We start from the raw sequence: 19,012 nt of genomic DNA, 5'->3' as shown, positions 1-19,012 counted from the left end.
CTTAATGTATATATATTGGTGAAAACTCTTAATGTATATATGATATGGGAGAAAGAACTTTGCTGGTTTGGCGTAGAGAAGGCTCATACATAACCTCTGCTTTTAGTGGGAGGTCCTGCAAAGATGCCACTGTCCTCCTAAAAACAAGGTTGTGTCTGGACATTTCCTACGCTAGACCAACAAGGTTCTTCCTCCCATATGATATATGAGAAAAGTATATCTGATCATATACATGTATGCTACGTCCAAACATAGTTTATATATTATTAATTTTTCTCTTTTCAAAATAAAAAGAATATGTATATTGTGTTTTGGTGTAGCCTGCGCTAAAGGCTCAGAGAACCCTTGCCCATGATATATTTTTCTTTTGTGATGGATGGTAGGTATCAAAACCCGCAAAACTCTAACCTCCTTGTCACTAGGCTAGTTCACGGATCGATTACTCTGTCACATGGTATTAAACAAGGAGATCCACAATCCCCGGGTATCTTTATCTTATGTGCGCAAGCTCTTACAACCATTATTTCTCAAATTGAGGAGCTTCATCTGTTAAAGGATTAAAGGTTGTAATAGAGCTCCTCCTATCTCGCATTCAATGCTTGTTGATGACTGCTTCTGTGTTTTCAGGGATGAAATTGGATGAGATATATAACTTCAAAGCATGTCTTGAGCATTACTGTCATGCCAGTGGTCAATCTATCAACTTAATGAAGTCCAGTTTTACTTTCAGTGCAAATACGTCTCCCAAGTTCAAAAGGTGGTTCTCTAAAGTCTTGAAGATCCCATAAGGGGATGGGCCCTCCAGATATCTTGGCTTTCCAATGCATTTAGATACCTTTAAAGCCCAAGTTTTCAAGGCTATTAATGATAAGGTCTCAAAAAGAATTGAAAGTTGGAAGAATCACATCCTTTCTCACACAAGCCACGAAGTAATGCTCAAATCGGTTGCTTTTTCAATGCCAACTATGCATACTCCCACTTAAAGCTGCCTAAATCCATCCACAATAATTTGAGAAAGATGGCGTCAAATTTCTTCTAGGGGAATCTGACCAAGCGTTCAAAATCCATTGGATATCATGGGCAAGATTATGTCAATCCAAAGAAAGAGGTGGCTTGGGTTTTAGGGACTCGGCTCTTCACAATCTTGCCCTTCTTTCCAAAGTTGGATAAACCCAACCTTTCACCGATCTAATGCACAAGCTATTATGAGTATCCAACTCGCCCTCTTCCCCTCATCTAATTCTCAAGCTTGGGGAGTTGTTACGAACGATATTTTTTTGGTAAAATCAGTGTATCACCTCTTATCTAATTAGTCCTTTGAACATATTACAAATCATGCCTCATCTTCCAACTTCATAGATTGGTCTTATGTTCACAAGATTACTTGGAAATGCATTTGGGCTTGTCCTACTCTCCCCATAATCAAGAGTTTCATGTGGCGGGTTTTGCGATCAAGGTTTGGCCACCAGTGAAGCTCCCATATAGCGTCATATTCCCATTGATCACTCTTGCCAGCGCTGTAGAGCTCAATCGTAATCTATTGACCATGTCCTCTTGGGATGCCCTTTCGCTAGAGCGGTTTGGTTCCTTCTGCCTTAAACGGAGGAGCCTCTCTTTCATCTATGGATAAAAAATTGGGATGCATTAAACTCTGGGACTCAAGCAACCTTCAAAGTGGCTATGGGCCTTGCCTCCTTTATTTCATGGTTCTTGTGGAAGGCCGATAACGACCTTATCTTTAAGAGAATATATTGGACACCGTGGCTATGGAGGCCCAAAAAGCTCACACTAAGTTTATCCATGCTACTGCTACTGCTACTGCTACTGCCCCTACCCCTCCTAGGCCAAGTCCAGTTGGATCATCCTCAAACAACTATAATTGGTGGACCCCCCCCCCCACCTTATGGAGTTTTCAGGGTAAATTTGATGTGTTAAGACTCCCTAATTCGACTAATGGAGGTTTGGGTTTCTTAGTTTGTCATTATAGCGGCTCCTGCAAGTTGGTTGTATCTGACCCAATGCAATTTGATTCCACCCTTGATGGAGAAGCTTTGGCCATCCAATGGGCTCTCCTCCACTCCATTGGTGAATGTTTCGATAAGATTAGTGTGGAACCATACAACTTGGAATTGATTCAATTGATTAGAAACCCATCAGAACCACCCCCTTCACTTGTCCCCTACCATATAAGATATTCATCACTTGTCCTCTTTTTCTTTGTGGAATGTAATTTCGGGAATGACAATAATACAAAAACAGATACGTACGGCAATAATGCAGAAATGACTCCATACGACAATTAAATAGGCCCTACGGAAATAATACCTTTAAAAAATTTGGCACAATAAAACATGAACATCAATTACATGGTACTTGTTTAATACGATTGCTATATAAAAATCTTGGAGCAAAAATACGGGTTTATTTTGATATTAATAATGAACTAAAACTGGTTGTTTACAACTAAATTATAATATCCTATGCTCTCGTGAACACCTAAATCCAATCTAGCTTCCCAATTGGGGATCATTTTTTAATTTTATTTGTTTTACATCTAATATTAATTAAGCTTAATCATGTCATTCATAACAAAAAAAAGTTTAATCATGTCTATCATAGCCAATGTTGATAAGTGATTCATCAACCACTTTCTACCAGTCAACATAATAATGATAATAACATGTGGATAATCATTTAACAAATTAAAATATCATCTTTGATATTATCTTATCAAACAATAAAATCTATAGCAACCCCTACTGATGCGGATCCATAATCTAAAATCGGAATCAGATTGCGTATAGATCCACTCCAGATATTCAATAATTCAATAATAACCAACGATAGATTCATAATCAAGATGCGATTTTAAATTGGGTGGCAAAATTATAATTAAATAGACTTAATATGCTAATGGATAAGAATAAGAGGTGGACACATGAGGTTATTAATTAATAGATTTAGGATAAGCTTGAAATTAAGTTAAATAAAGGGTATAAATTAATAAAGAAAATAAGGGGAGGCAATATAGAAAAATATGTTGAAATTAATAAAATAGGAAAGGAGGACACATGTCAACCACATTTTTTCTCAAAATCGAGAAACCTACGAAAAGGGAGAAGTGTCTTTTTGACTTTTAAGGTTGAGTTTTTTTTTTTGGGTTCCCAAATTAAAAATATTAATAAGAATAACGTGTATTATATGCGTATAATACATGTACCTATAAAATATGCATATAATATGAATTTTTTGAATTAATATGCCAAATTATGACTATTTGATTGAAACATTCGAATACGGCAAAAATCCGCATATCATATGTGAATTTACACCATTCTATGGTAAGGATAAGGACCGCTCGCCAACCTTTCCACATGTATAAACGTGGAGGAGAAAGGACAGAGAGTTAAGTCTCCACCCTTGTGGTGTGTTCTTTGTCCGCCCTCGTGGCGTGGTATCTTTTCTTCTCTTGAGTACTCCATCATGAACCAAGGTAGCCTTTCATGCGGTGACAACAGTAATGGCGATGACAACGCTGAAGATAATGATGACGACGACGACAACGACAATGACAACGTGAATGATGTATATCTGCCCCCCTTTCACCCTGCTCCCTCTTACCCTATATGCATCCCTGCTCCTTCTCCCTGTCATTCCACTATTTGCAGCCGCCCCAACCCTAGCCCCAACGCCACCTGCTTCTTGTTGATGAACGGATATGTCGATCTGTCTATTTCCAACTGCATCCAACCCCAACCAGCCTTTACACCACTCGTAGGTACACATATACCTCTCCGTATCTCTCTTTTCATCTCCATAATCATAAGCTCTAGGTCCAATCCCATCCCCAAACAATAGTACGGTGTTGGGCTTGTTTGATGTTGCAGGAACTTGCAAATGTGTAGATTTGTTCCACTCCAACTTGCGGCTTTGTGTCATAGTTCGTTTGCCATCGAACACCGACACCATCACCACTATCCAACTTGGTCTTTGTGGCGTCATCGTCTCCCTTGGCTTCCCTCAACTTGCCATGGATCTTCGCCCCACGTTGGTTGACAGCAACAAATTTGAGAGTCAAGGAGTTTCTCCAAGCGATCAAAGGCATTCTGTTATCCCAGAGGTGGCTTGGTCGGCGGTGGTTTCGTTGGCGGTTGAATTGGTGATTATACCCTGGCCATCATGGATCGGAGTATCTAGGCCACATTCATGTGCTTTGGTACACGGACTTTACGGAACATGGGGCCCAGATAGGTTGTCACCCCTCACTCTAAATGCCATGCCCATGATTTGTGCGGCTATACCTGCTATGCCACCTGTTCCATTTTATCCTATCCATGATGTGGGTCTTGTAACTAATTGTCCTGTAAGCTATGTCTACTACAATTTGATTGACTTGATGTTGGCCATAACGTTTGAAAAGCATAGAGTGTTAGTCAGTTTTGACAGTTATCGACTTTGTGTTGAGTCTTATGCATACTGTGATATTTCGTATTTGGCATGCGCTACGTTATTGGTCATTTTGGATATACCTATCCTCGTGATGAAGGATATTGCATTTGTGTGGTGCTGTTTTTACAGTAAGTTTGTTAGAGAATCTTTTGATTTTGACTATTTTCTACCCTGGAAGATCGTTGTCTTTGGCATGTCAAGCAGCTTGATCACTTTCCATTCATGGGCTTTCAATATTTTGTACCTAAGTCTTGTATTTTTCATGTATTTATCTACATTGTATTTCTTAGTTTTAATTGAATGAAATTCTAGTTTACAAAAAAAAAAAAAAAAAATACGGATCGCTCCGCTCAAAAATAATTACGGGCAATACCGACAAATCCAACCCCAAAAGTGATCGATAGGCAAATATCCAATCGGATCCTGATCGATACATAATTACACACCGATAGCGATACCCAATACCGATAACTGAATCCTTGCTTCTCTCCATCATGCAAGTCTCGCTCTCACAGAGCTCCATGACCCATGACCGAAGACCTTCCATCGCTACTCTCTGGACTCTTTGCTTGAAAATCCCTTTCCTCTTTCAACGCTCTATCGAGGCATTTTCCTAGCAGACAGTTATTTACTAGATTAATCTTGGGAGGAAAGTAAAATATCTCACTCTTACGAATCGCCTCGTCTGAACAGTTTATTTGAAGTGTTGCTGGTGAATGTGTACACACAGCTTTCATTCTCGAGAGATGGGGAGAAGATTTAGCTAGGGTTTTACTGTGGATGGATCCGGAGATTGGTGGTCGGAGTCGGGATTCTCAGTGAGCGAGCACATTCTCAGGCATGTTGCATCTTCACGAGGAGGAAGAAGAGATTTTTGGGGTACTTTCTCTGATTTTCAGGGAGAGCATTTCGGATTTGCAGCCGCTGAACAGAGACGAAGAGAGAGGAGGAGGGGAAGAGCGAAGAGGAGGAAGAAAGAATAGGGAGAAGAGAGGGAAAGCGGGTTTCCATTTATGTTTCTGTGTTTTCTGTTTTTCTGTTTTTCTGAAATAGTTTTTTTTGGGTAGTTTTGTAATTAAATGTTTCTTTGTAGGTGATCTTGTAATGTTGTCATACTTGATATGTTGAGGTTACCTAGGTTTATCACCGGCGGGTGATGAAATTACTACTGTATATTACACTCCTTTTTCTTCTGTTCTCCGTCTCTACGTTGGGAACACTTGGACGAAACGCTTCTCTCCCCAGGCGGTGACTGTTCCTACACATTTGCCGTCCGGCCATCCAGGTAGCTTCCGATCGTTTCTGTTGATAGGGTTTTCTCTCAATTTTTGTTTTGATTTCAATTGCTTTATTTTTTAGGGTTTTTTAATTCCAGAAAGAAATTTAAAAGGATCTTATTGAAACCCAATTATATGATTTTTTCCGTTTTTTGTTCGATCAAGGGTTTCTTAAGCTCAATAATATTGGACCCAATAATGAATTCTTGGAATTTTATTCTTTTTTTTTTCCCTCTGAAGTTAAGATTATTGAATTCCATCGAGTCTCTATTTCCCTTGCATTTCAGTAATCGATACATGTTTTTAGCCATCTGGATACCTCTAATTTGGAAATGTTGGTTTTGTGAAGTTCCTGAATTTAAATCTAGTAGCTGTACATCCTTAGTTTCCTTTGTTTTTCCTGCTATTGGATATTTGTCGAGAAAGCAATTGTAATTCATCAAGTTTTATACTGGGCTAAAGGTAATGCAAATTTAAGTTGAACAAGAGAAGCTTTAGTTCATTAAGTTCTGATGGATGTACTCAAATGAGTTCCTTTGGATGCATAACAACACCTTTTACAATAGTTATGAGATCATATAAGAATCCTGGGTTTAATGTAATAAGTTCATAGAATTGCTTCTTTATGTCTTGAAGGTTCTTAAGGATCCGTTCCATTGGCCATTCTTCCATGAAAATGTCTTCGTTGTCAAATGTACAACCTGCTGAAGGTGGAAGATCCAGTCACCAGAAAGCTCTCTTGTCTCCAGCAATCTTGACTGAAGTTGGTGAGGGACATTTGGAGCTTGAGGAAAATGAGGACGAAGATGTAGACTTCAATCCATTTTTGAAAGGAAACCCTTCATCTGAAGCCTCTTCCAGTTTGAGTTCTGAAAATGAAGGTTTAGGTGCTGATGTAGTGGACAATGTGACAAGTTCTTCTGCTCCCTATACCACTAATTTATCCTCAAATCTGACAGATAAGGTGCATGATTTTGCCAGTAGAGATTCCGAAAATGATGAGGAAGTTGTTATGCAAACTAGATTATCTCCTGAAGGATCCTGTGGGGAGGAATCAGAAGCTGGCGTTCAACAAAAACCAAAGAAGAGGAAATTGGCTGTGACTTTTCAACGAGAAACAGAAGCTGTTCCAGGAAAGGAGAATACCTCAATCTTTGGAACTGATGCTGTTGGTGATTTTATGAGAGGGGAGTTTCCAGATCCAAGAAATCCCAGGACATCTGTTGTGGATGTAGAAGAGGAAGATGCTATTTGTAGGCGCACTAGGGCCCGCTACTCACTTGCCAATTTTACGCTTGATGAGTTGGAGACTTTTCTTCAGGAATCAGATGATGACGCTGATCCTCGGTATGCTGATGATGAGGAAGAATATAGGAAATTTCTTGCTGCTGTATTACAGGGAGGGGATAGTGAAAGTCAGGCAATACAGGAGAAAGAAATTGTTGATGATGAAGATGAAGATGAAGATGAAGAAAATGATGCGGACTTTGAGATAGAAATTGAAGAGGCATTAGAGAGTGACCTTGATGAAAGCCAACCAGGTAAAGGCCAAAAGAGTAAGCATGAGGGAGTTGGTCGTCGACCTGAGACCAGGCAAAATAGACGCCAAAAATCTTCAGTTCATGGGAAAAGGAATCTCTTGGGACTGGCCAAGAGGCCATTACGTCCTCTATTGCCATTCGTGCCGAACACACAGCTATCACCTTTTCCAGCTCTTGATTTGCCAAGGGAAACATCTGAGACCAGTCCACATTTCTCTTCTTCCTCTGCCCAATCTGGTTTAATCAATGGGTTTACACGACATCAGATAGGGCAGTTGTATTGCTTAATACATGAACACATGCAACTTCTTATTCAGGTGTTTTCTCTGTGTGTGCTTGAACCTTCTCGGCAACACATTACCAGAGAAGTCCAGGAAATGATTTCTGAGATGGTTCATAAACATGATGAAGTATTAGCTTGGAGAAATGTTCCGTATCCTGGTTTTTGTTTTCATCCTTCATGCATTCATTCATCGGTCTCAGAAGAATTTCCCCAATTTTATCAGGGAGGGAACACTGTTGATTCATCTTTTGCATCCAATGCACGAAATGATTTACCTTCAACAAATAATATGATGCCAGCTTCTCATAGCAGTTCCCAATCTGTTGGAAGGATTCAGGAACATGCTCAAGTTAGCCAGGTGGATACCCTTAAAACTGCTGAATCTCCTCTCTGGGTGCCTCTGATTAGAGGCCCTGTACTGTCTGTTCTTGATGTTGCTCCACTAAGGTTAGTTGGCGGATATGTGGTTGAAGTTGCTACTGGTAAGTTTGTAGATTAATTTAAGTATCCGTCCTTTCTTTTTTCCGAAGAAATGTGCTTGACCTCCATACATCTTAACTTTGGTTGGAACTTTCTCTTCTTCTTGAAACAGCTGTTAAAAAATATCAACAACGTCATGTTGAAGGTGTGTCTGCTAGTCCCTTTGAAAAAGAACCTCTTTTCCCACTTCCTAGTTTTCCCCCAGTGGCTGAATCCAACAGTGAGGTTCTTAGAGGACCCACTCCTCAGGGTCCCAATACTTCTTCTCCTCCCGGTCCTCAGCAGCCCAAGAAGACATTGGCTGCGACAATTGTTGAAAGTACCAAGAAGCAATCTGTTGCTCTTGTCCAAAGGGATATTGTTAAATTAGTGCAAAGATTTTTTCCGCTGTTCAATTCAGCATTATTTCCACATAAGCCACCCCCAGTAGCTGTTGCAAATCGAGTGCTTTTCACTGATGCAGAGGATGAGTAAGTTGCATCCTTCTTCTTTTGTTTCTTGTTGGCTTTTCAGTTTCATTTTTAATTGTTAATTTGTTGCTTGTTCCCATTGACACTGGAATATCTATTATTGATTTTGAAAATTTCCAATCGACCTTAGTTCATTTGGATAGATTTTTGGAAAATCACTTATAGGTTGTAGCTTTTATTTGATTGCAGTACTGCAGGTCTATATTGGATTCTGTATGTTGACTGATGAGGTTTAGCTTTGTATTTAAATTCTGTTTTTTTTTTTTTTTTTTTCTTAAATGGCTATAAGAAATAGATCTTCTTGCTATAAACCTCTGACGGAAAATGGACATCATTTGTAAACAATGGCATGCATTCATCTTAGTTTGCAGTAAACAGACATGTTTTATTTTCTTCAATAGTTCTCGGTACGTGATTAATAAAATTCTATTGGACTCTTGAAATCATACCATTTTGGAACAATTATTTTCTCACCAGAATATGGTTTTAACCTAGAAAATACAATGCAGGGAGGCAGCCCAAGGATTGGAAAAACCCATGAAAATGTTTTGGGAAAATTACATGATTACCCACTTTTGGGTTTCCCTTTACAAAATTACCCACAAAAAGTTTTGGTCAACAAAAATACCAAAAATTAGGTTTGGGTTTACAAAACTACCCAAAACAGTGATTCTCCTTCATTTGCCTATTTGTTTTGTCATTTTTACCCCTGGCCAAGGTTGTAGCACGGCCTGATTGAGGCCGAGGTGGAAGCCCGGCCTGATTGAGGCCGAGGTGGAAGCCCGGCCTGATGAAAGCCGAGGTGCTAGCACGGCCTGATTTAGGCCGAGGTGGTAGCCGCGCTCCACCTCTGCCTCTTAAAGCCGAGCACCTCTGCCTCTTAAAGCCGAGCACCTCTGCCTCTTAAAGCTGAGCTAAACCTAGGCCTCAGGTCGTGCTCAACCTCGGCCTAAATCAGGCCGTGCTTCCACCTCGGCCTCCATCAGGCCGCGCTCCACCTCGGCCTCCGTAAAGCCGTGCTGAACCTAGGCCTCCATCAGGCCGCGCTATCACCTCGGCCTCCATCAGGCCGGGCTGCCACCTCGGCCTCTATCAGGCCGTGCTATAGCCATGGCCAGGGGTAAAAATGACAAAACAAATAGGCAGATGAAGGAGAATCACTGTTTTGGGTAGTTTTGTAAATCCAAACCTAATTTTGTGTATTTTTGTTGAGCAAAACTTTTTGTGGGTAATTTTGTAAAGGGAAACCCAAAAGTGGGTAATCATGTAATTTTCCCAAATGTTTTTAACCTAGAAAGCAAAATGTAGGGTACAGTAAGGATGGGAAAAACCTCAATAGGAAACAAAGAAGATTCAATATGTAGCACTAATTTGCATAGCGACAATATTTGTCCATCCCAATATGATGACCCCTTTTCTTCCTAAGCTGGTGAAGCAATCTGCCATTGCACATAAATCTAGAGACCATTAGAATAAGATGCCCATGTGAATGTAAACATCACCTACTTTAAAATGTGTGGCGAGCTTCATCAATGAGAAGCTGACTGCTCCATCTACCATATGACTCTTTGTGGAATCTGCTGCTGTGACTAAATAATCTTAAGTCTTGGAGCAGAGCTAACTTCTTACTTATCAAATACTAAAGCCTGTCTCTTCGAAGTGTATCTCTGAAAGTACTCCTGATTCTTCGGGGCCCTGGGTTCCCAACAAAATTTTGCTTGAAGTTTCTATGAGCAGATTGGGTGAAATTGTTTGAAAGGACAATGCTACTAAGAGAAACCGGTTTCCACCTCTTCCATTTCTTGAAGTTTGAGAAATGTCTTATAATCCTAAGCTTTTTTTTTTTTTTTTTATTATTTCCTCCTTCCTGCTCTATATCATACTTCTTTTTGAAGGAAATCTCTAGATGGAAGATCAAGTGCCCAATTTTTTGCAATGTTACAAACCCTAGTATCAATGCTTAAATCTTTGCAAATTTTTTTTTTGGGGATGAGAAATATTTGCAACTTCCATTCTAATTTTTTGTTGTTAGTCCTCAATTTCTTCTGATGCTATATTTTGGTAAAGTATAGAACTCTTCGTATTGAATTTATACTTTCTCTTCACTTCTTTATGTTCCATGTTGTGGCAAATTCCTGCCGTAGATACTTTTAATCTAGTGCCTGGTGGTGAATTTTTTTTTTTTTTAAAAGATACGGACATGTGATACAGATTACTTGCTTTGGGATTGATGGAATATAATACTGACTGGAAGGCAATTCAGCAACGCTTTCTTCCTTGCAAATCTAAGCATCAGGTTGTTTATGTTCTTGACTCTTCTCTTTTCTAGTTTTGGCGTAATTGTGTTATTTGTTGCATACTCCAGTTTTGTTTGAGCTAACTGATTTCTTAAATTGAGTTGTATAGCGATTGTGATTGAACCTAGATACCAAAAATAATCACTTTGCGGTATCTCCCTCGTATCAATTATCACCACCTCATTATCTGTCCTAGTGTCACTAAAGCTACACACCATATACTGTTTTATTGGTCTACTTATCTTAAACCTTTTTACTCCAAGGTTGATCTCCATAGTTCCAATTTGAAGTTCATCCTTGCTTCAGTTTGATCCACCAAAAAGATTTCATCAGCAAAAGGTATACACCAAGGGATCTAATCTTGGATGTCTCTAGTCAATTCATCTATGATTAGTGCAAATAAATATGGGCTTAAAGCTGATTATTGATGTTACCCAATTGTAGTTGGGATTCACTACCTTTGCCCCCTAGATCTTATACTAGTCACCACATCATTATATATCGTTAACTATGTCCACATATTCACTTGAAACACGTCTCTTCTCCTAGGGGTATAAGTTTGGCCGTGATGGCCCGAACACGCCCTGACCTACTATGGCCTTGAGTGAGGGTTCGGCCGGGCCAGATTTGAGGCCTCGAGCTGAGTCTGACCTAGCCGATCCGAGCTCGACTCTCGGTTAATCTAGGGGAAATATAATAATATATCATCAGATAAACAATAAGGATTATAAAATACTAATATATATATGTATATGTATATACACTAGCAAACTTGCACGTGTGGGTACTTTCTGTTCTAGAAATTACTATTAAGTTTTAACCCATAAATATTTTTTTTCTACTTTTACACAGAGAATAATTAGAGGGAGTAGATTGGTGGTTGATAACTTGGTAGAAAACGTGATTCCAAAAAAAAGAAAAAAAAGAAAAAAGGAAAATAGGATGATGTATGGAAGAAACTTTAACGGAATTACTCCCAACGCTCACATATATTTACTAAAATGCAATTTTTACTTAAATATTTACAAAAATGCAAGTTTTTCAATAACATTTCAATGAATTTTCCAATGCAAGTTCCTCGACAAAATTTCCATTTGAGCTTGGTGGCAACATTTTAGTGGCCCGTGGCAAGACTATAGCTTTGGGAGCACTTGATGGGAAATTAATATCCAAAAGCTAGATTTGGGCATTTTCCTTCTTTCAAACAGGTACTGATGTAGTCTAATTTTTATGATGAGAGGAATGCACAAACAACTAGCCTGCATACCAACTTTTGGTGCCTCAAAATGCTGTCTTAAATTAAGATTCAACAAGAAGCCCTCTTGAGAGAGAGAGAGAGAGAGAGAGAGAGAGAGAGAGAGAGAGTTGTAAAGCCCTTCCTCGTTCACTAGTCATGATAGGATAGGCGAGATAAGATAGCACTCGAATATGAATGGCTTGGCGTTGAACGTCCACTAGAAATTCCATACTCTAATGGCAGGCTTTTTGTCTATCTATTTCTTCTCGGAATGTAGGCTCATTGAGACCTCTGAGACTGATACTGATGAACCCAAATCAATAATAAGGAAGATAAAAATAAAAGATAAAAAAATATTAATAAAAAAACTGGGAAATTCCTCAATCACATACCTCAATTAAGAGGAACCATTACTATCGCATTATTGTCCACTCCCACCATTTAGAGCAGACGCGGGTCTATACAACCCATATAACTATGAATAAAAGACATGTCCACAGGGAAAAACTCTAGTTCTGGTTTATGATATTCAAGATTCTTACATCTTTTTGTAGATCTGAAATCATACTATATTCAACCAGAAAATAGAGTCAATTCTAAGAATGATGAGAGAAAATGAATAGCAGCATGGTCCTCATGGTTCTAGTGCACATTTAACTTGGGATAGGGACAATTATTCCCTAACATATAAGAAGATTTAATGTAAAAAAAGTTTTCCAGTTAATTGCACTATACAAATAACATTATAGATTCATATAAAGCTATGAGCATAGCAAGGGTTCTCGCTAAATCAAATTCCAACATAACTACAATCACACTCATTACTCAATAATAATAATAATAAATAAATAAATAAATAAAGAAATAAATTGTAGTTTGGCAAACGTACTTTGTGGATGTGAAGTATCTGAAATTGAGCAGAAAAGGGGAGAGACACAGTGAGAGGAATGAGGCTGTAGTGGTGGGGATTGTGTTCTGGAGAGATAGAGATCTTGGAAGATGTAATCGCTAGAGATGGTTGTAGTAAGGCTCATCACCGGTAGTGTCTTTTGGCAGGGTTCTGTAAGGGGCGATGGTTTAATAGAGAATAGTCTGTTTAATTACATTAAATGCTAGAGCCATTTCTACCAAAAAAAAAAAAAATGCTAGAGCTGTTCCTCCAAACCCTCTTTCGGCTCTTCAGTCTCTGTTGGATCAATTGCTATCTTTCTCCTCTGGTCTGGTCTCTGCAAAACCTTTGAAAGCAAAAATAGATAGAAATAGATGAGATTGGTTTATGGTTATAATCAAAGTTCAAAATCTCATTTCGTTTCGGTATTTCAATGGTTTCAGATCCACCGAAATCTTAGCGAGTTGATGTATTTTTTTTTTACTCGGTTGACTGTTTCGGTGGTCACACAGTCATATTTTGACCTGAAACTTGGTGGGTAGCTTGTTTTAAGGTTAATTAACATGCTTAGAACTTAAAATTGCAAAATATTAAAACATAGCAGTGTTTTAGAGTTGCACCCTTTGATGCAGTTGGGCGATGGAAGGGATCTCTTTGATTTGAGAATTTTACCATTTACTTTCCTTTTTTGGTTTAGAAATTAGTTTGATAGTATTTTAATTTAGATTTGATTTTTATTTAGTTGCTATATAGATTAGTTTCTATTTTCAAGTAAGTTGCCATTAATTGTCTAATTTTTCCTTTATATTGGACATGTACTCATGGAGAAATTTCAGTTTTGAGAATTGAATGAATTTGAAAGAGTATTTTTGGGTGAAACCATGGCTGCCGTGAATGCTTTCCCCCTCCATGCCTCTCTCTGAAATCCCTCTTCTCTTCCCTTTCTTATCTTCTTCTTCTTTCTAATCCTTTTACCTGTTTCCCTGCGATATATTTCTCTCACCTGGGAATATTCTGTTCTGGGGGATACTACCAGGTTCAGAACAAGGTTTTACTGAATCTTCAGCCAGAGTCGATTAGCCTAGAAACCTTGGTCGTAGGTTCCTTTTCCTTTGGAGAAATAACCCGCAAAGTCCCAGTTCCAAAGCCCTCCTCCAACCTGAGTTCGAAGTCCAGCTTCAGGCCTGAGTTGAAGTTTACCGCCAGAATCAGTTGCAGGTTCACGACAGGTCTGATTTGGGAACTGTTGAGGCTTGTCGAAGCTGGGTCTACAATCATCTTGCTTCTGTGATTCATTACCTGAATTTCAGGTCAAACCAAGCCCTATCGAAGGAGTTCTACCGATTGGAATTTTTTTTTCTGTCCGCTGGTTTCTGGTTCTCACGACAAGAAGAAGAAGAAGAACAGGTTCTTTTTATTTTAAAAGAATTTTCCCTGTTATTACAATTAAGCCCTTGTTACCAAAAGTTATATTCCATAACCCCTTTTCTCTTTGGTAAAATTCAGAATAAGCCTTTGTATTGAAGTTTTAGTTCTAGAACTACCCCATCTACCTTATAATTATTTCTAAGGCCCTGCTTGTTTATGAAATTACAAGAATACCCTTCAACCATTAAATTTGAGATTTTGGTCATTCTTGTGGGCCATAAGCGATTCGATTTCGGTCCTTGGAATCCGGATCCGCATCAAGTGGTATCAGAGCAAATTTTCCTGCAATTTTCTAACCATGGCAAGTCACATCACCAATGCTGAGTTGCACAAATTATATCGTGAGTTAGCCGAGAACCAACAGAATACTGATGCTAGGCTTGAGAGGACTGAAGCCAAGTTTGATAAGTTTATGGAAGAGATGATTGCCTTTATGAGGAGGTCCGACAAGCGAGCTGAAGAAGGATCCTCTACATTACCCCCTCAGCTCAACACTTTACGGATCGAAGACACACCTCAGAGGCAGCAGCCTGATCCAGTTGTTCCCCAGGATGTTACCCGGCAATTTTCTGACAGAGATTATGGCATCAAAGTTGAGGTTCCCGAGTTCAGTGGTGAAAAGGGACCTGAGGAATTTCTTGACTGGCTTACCAAAGTGGAGAGAATTTTTGCGTATAAGTCTCTTCCAGACGTAAAGAAGTGTGAACTCATCATCACCAAGTTTATTGGGTATGCATGTTCATGGTGGGATGATGTACTACATGCAAGGTTTGTCAGAAGACTTGGACCCGTTATCAATTGGGAGGTCATGAAGCAGATCCTGACTGAAAAATTTGTTCCCCTTAATTATGAAAAGGTAATGTTCCATAAATTACTTAACTTGCAACAAGGGAACAAAGATGTGGATTCTTACACTCTCGAATTCCACAAACTGTCTTCAAGGTGTCGGCTTCAGGAAACAGACCAGCAACGGGTGATGCGATATATCAGTGGATTAAGTACTGAGATTCGACTTGAGTTGGCTAACACTGATTTCAGGTCTGTTGATGTGGCAGCGGCTCATGCCAAGACAGCTGAAGAGAAGTCCATTTATTGGAAGGGTATGCTCAAGACTCCTTCAGTTCATAGACCTCCACCACGTATGGAGGAAAAGAAGCCTGAAGCTCGCAGAGGTGAAGAAAAAAGGTCAGAGTTCAACAAGGATAGTGTTGGGGTGAAGAATATCATATGCCATAGTTGTGGCGAGAAGGGTCACTATTCCAACAAGTGTCCCAACAGGACTCGTTCTGTGAACGTTGTAGAGAAGCAGCCGACAGAGAAGAGTGAAGATGAATCTCATTTATATCCTTATCCGCTCGAGGACGATGATATTGTCGATGATGAAGATGAGGATGTAGAAGCTCATTCAGCTAGCCTTTCATCCTTTTCGAATAGACTAGTTGATAAAGCTCCTCTCTTCAGACAGAAGGGTACTCTCCTGCACGGCTCCGACCATACTGATGTTCATGCAGTTGTTGATACTGGGGCAGAAGCAAACTTCATATCTGCTGAATTTGTTCGAGCACACAACCTTCCACAAAAGCAGCTTTTCAAGAAGATTCATGTGCGAGGTTTTGGACCCACAGCTCGAGAAGAGGCCACTGCAGTTGTTCGAGTACACCTACAGTTTGGGCCGTTACAGTACCATGTCACCTGTTTGGTCACCCCATTGGCACATTGTGACATTCTTCTAGGGCGACCTTGGCAGCGACATGCAGGCATTCTCTATGATGGCGCACGGAACACTATAAAGGTGAAACAAGGAGGTCGTACGTACTTAATGAGGCCACATGCATTATCAGACATGCCACGTCGTCGACTGACTCTTGCTCTAGTGGCACGTCAACCTACCCTCCCTCCTCTTGGTGTTATGTTCCCATCTTCTGCTTCGAGATACGTACCACCTCATCAACGAGCAACTCACAAGGGTATCTTGGGAGCACGACCTAACTCAACGGAGTCGAGTTCTTTTAAGACCGGGAGAGCTGATGCAGTTGCACGATGGAAGTAGTTGCTATCTTTAGATTTGATTTTTATTTAGTTGCTATCTAGGTTTAGTTTCCATTTTTAATTAGCTTCCAAAATTATGTTATTATTTTTCTTTAAATAGCCCTGTAATGGAGAACTCAGTTTGGAGATTTTTTTGAAGAATAGAAATTTGATTAAGAGTTTTGGGATGAGAACCATGGCTGCCGATTTCCCCTTTCTTCCCTCTCTGAAATTTTCTCTCTATTATCCCCACTGAAATCTCTCGTTTTCCCCTTTCCTTCATCAATTGCGGGTTTCTTCTTCACTGTTATTGTAGAAGGTATCACAGTGACCCTTGTTGCCCTGTTTTGAGAGGACGCTGGTGACCCATAGAAGTCGATAGCTCTCCTTCATCTCATCTTCTTTCTTCAGCAACTTTTGGGAATTAGTTCACCAAGGAAGGGCGACCTTAAACCTTGAATCTCAGACTTGAAAATACTTCCTGCTGTAAGCCACAAAACCTGCAACTCAAGTTATTTAGAACTACCGCCCAGATTTGATTTGCAGAGGAACTGTTCTTCTTTGCTTGGTGTTTCGAAGTGTCTTTCGGTGGGAATCAAAGGGCCATAGAGGATCCAAGCTTCGCCCAAGATTTGGGGCTGAATCGAGGTGCAGGGAGAGAGTTCTCATCACCGCCATCTCTCTTTTCTTACCACTGGTTTCAGCTTATCGTGGAGAAGAAGAAGATACGTTTTTAATTTTACATAAAGACCCCTGGCTGGACTTTATTTCAGGTTACACTCCCCTTTCTTTAAAAACTCAGAATAAGCCCTCATATTAAAGTTTTTTTTAGTTCTAGAACTACCCAGCTGCCATATAATTATTTCTAAGGACCTGCTTGTTTATGAAATTACAAGAATACCCTTCAACCATTAAATTTGAGATTTTGGTCATTCTTGTGGGCCATAAGCGATCCGATTTCGGTCCTTGGAATCCGGATCCGCATCACTTCAACTCTTGCTAATTCAGCCACTTCTTTATGTTCCAACTTTGCTCATTCAGGTATTTCGTTTAGTGGTCACTGTGCATCAGCAGTCTCCAGTCCTTGGATCATTGACTCCGATTCCACTGATCATATAACTGGATCCTCCAACCTCTTACACCACTATTTTACTGCTTCCGACAGAGATAGCAGATGGCTTCCTCTCCTCTATCTCTGGAAGGTGTTATATTAATTGTTCTTCTTCTATTACTTTATCTTCAATTTTACATATCTCTAATTTTCCTACTAATAAGCTATCCATTAGTAGTTTCACTAGAAATTTGCACCAAGGTTCAAATTGTCAAGTTTCGATTGGAATTTCCGAAACATGGTCGAAATCACATTTCTTTTGGGCTAATTCTTGAAATTTTGGTCGAAATTTTCAAAACTTGGAAATCTCGAGGTGGATCGGAACCATCAAAATTTTCCTGAAATTTCTGAAGCCTAATACTATGATTTGAACTGTAAAGTAACATTTTTTCCTTCTCACTATGTTTTCAGGATCTGGTAACATGGAAGATGATTGGATGTGGTAAGGTGTAGAGTGGTCTCTACTTGCTTGATGATGGTTGTCGTTCTCCATTTGCAGTCCCTACTCCACTTTATTAGCTTCAGTCTGTTTCCTTTGCTCTGCACCAATGGCATCGTCACCTAGGGCATCCCCCACTTAGGACTTTGTCTTTTTTTTTTTCCTCAGCTAGTAAAAAACATAATAGGGATTAATTTTTTTGTGAAGCTTGTATTCTGTCTAAACAGACTCGTTCTAGTTCTTTTCCTTTAAATAAAAGAAGTTCTCTTTTTCAATTATTTCATTTTGATGTGTGGTGTCCGGCTTGCCAAACATCTATTTCTGGGCAATGATGGTTTGTGACCTTCATCAATTGCCACTCTTGAACTACTTGGGTGTATATGATGTAGCACAAAGGTGAAGTATTCTGTTGTTTTTAGCTGATCAACCATATGCCCACTCGTGTTTTGGATTCACGAAATCTTGTTGATATTCTATAAGGGAGTTCCTCCTTTCTTGTTCCTCCACAAATTTTTGTGTGCTTGTTATGCTAGGAACCATCACTTTCCACGGAAATTGGAACCTAGAAGCCTCGAATGCATCTATAAGGGTTACTCTCCAACACCAAAGAGACACAAATGTTATCATCTCTGTACTAGGCGTACTATGGTGACCATGGATGTTTTGTTCCATGAATCTGTTGGCTACTATTCCTCGCCACCTCTTCAGGGGGAGTCTGGTATTGAAAGTGAAGATGCGACTCTACTTGCTCCACCATTGTACCCACCAGTGTATCCCCCATCCTCTGATAGTATCCCTGTTCAAGAGGATAGTGGTACATATCAGGGGGAGTAGATGAATTCAGAAACTGTTTAGCCAACCCTTGAACCCACACAACAAACTTCTCTTCACATCTATTGGAGAACTTGCAACAACAAAAAGAAACTTGAGACCATCACCACTACAACACCTTTGCGCATCCCACTGCCAGCCCTGGATTCAGAGCCTAACCCTTTAGTAGGTATAATTTCTTCTAAGAAACCTATTGCTCTTCAGGACGGCATTAGGACTTGCACCTAACATCCCATTTCTCATGTTTCTTAT

At 39.6% G+C, this 19,012-nt stretch overlaps 1 protein-coding gene across 1 annotated transcript in view; it reads left to right on the top strand.

The window, feature by feature from the left end:
* The first annotated feature begins 4,891 nt into the window (after positions 1 to 4,891).
* The window catches only part of LOC122076494, a 36,188-nt gene continuing 22,067 nt past the window's right edge, over positions 4,892 to 19,012 (top strand). Inside the window, exons 1-5 of the mRNA XM_042641806.1 lie at positions 4,892 to 5,452; positions 5,543 to 5,734; positions 6,363 to 8,032; positions 8,143 to 8,500; positions 10,712 to 10,796. Of these exons, the coding sequence (XP_042497740.1) occupies positions 6,397 to 8,032; positions 8,143 to 8,500; positions 10,712 to 10,796 (2,079 nt within the window). The 5' untranslated portion in view covers positions 4,892 to 5,452; positions 5,543 to 5,734; positions 6,363 to 6,396. The remainder of the gene's footprint in view (positions 5,453 to 5,542; positions 5,735 to 6,362; positions 8,033 to 8,142; positions 8,501 to 10,711; positions 10,797 to 19,012) is intronic.

The sequence above is a fragment of the Macadamia integrifolia genome, chromosome 4, assembly GCF_013358625.1.
Source record: "Macadamia integrifolia cultivar HAES 741 chromosome 4, SCU_Mint_v3, whole genome shotgun sequence".
NCBI classification, from domain to species: Eukaryota; Viridiplantae; Streptophyta; class Magnoliopsida; order Proteales; family Proteaceae; genus Macadamia; species Macadamia integrifolia.
This window is presented reverse-complemented; position numbering and strand designations above follow the sequence as displayed.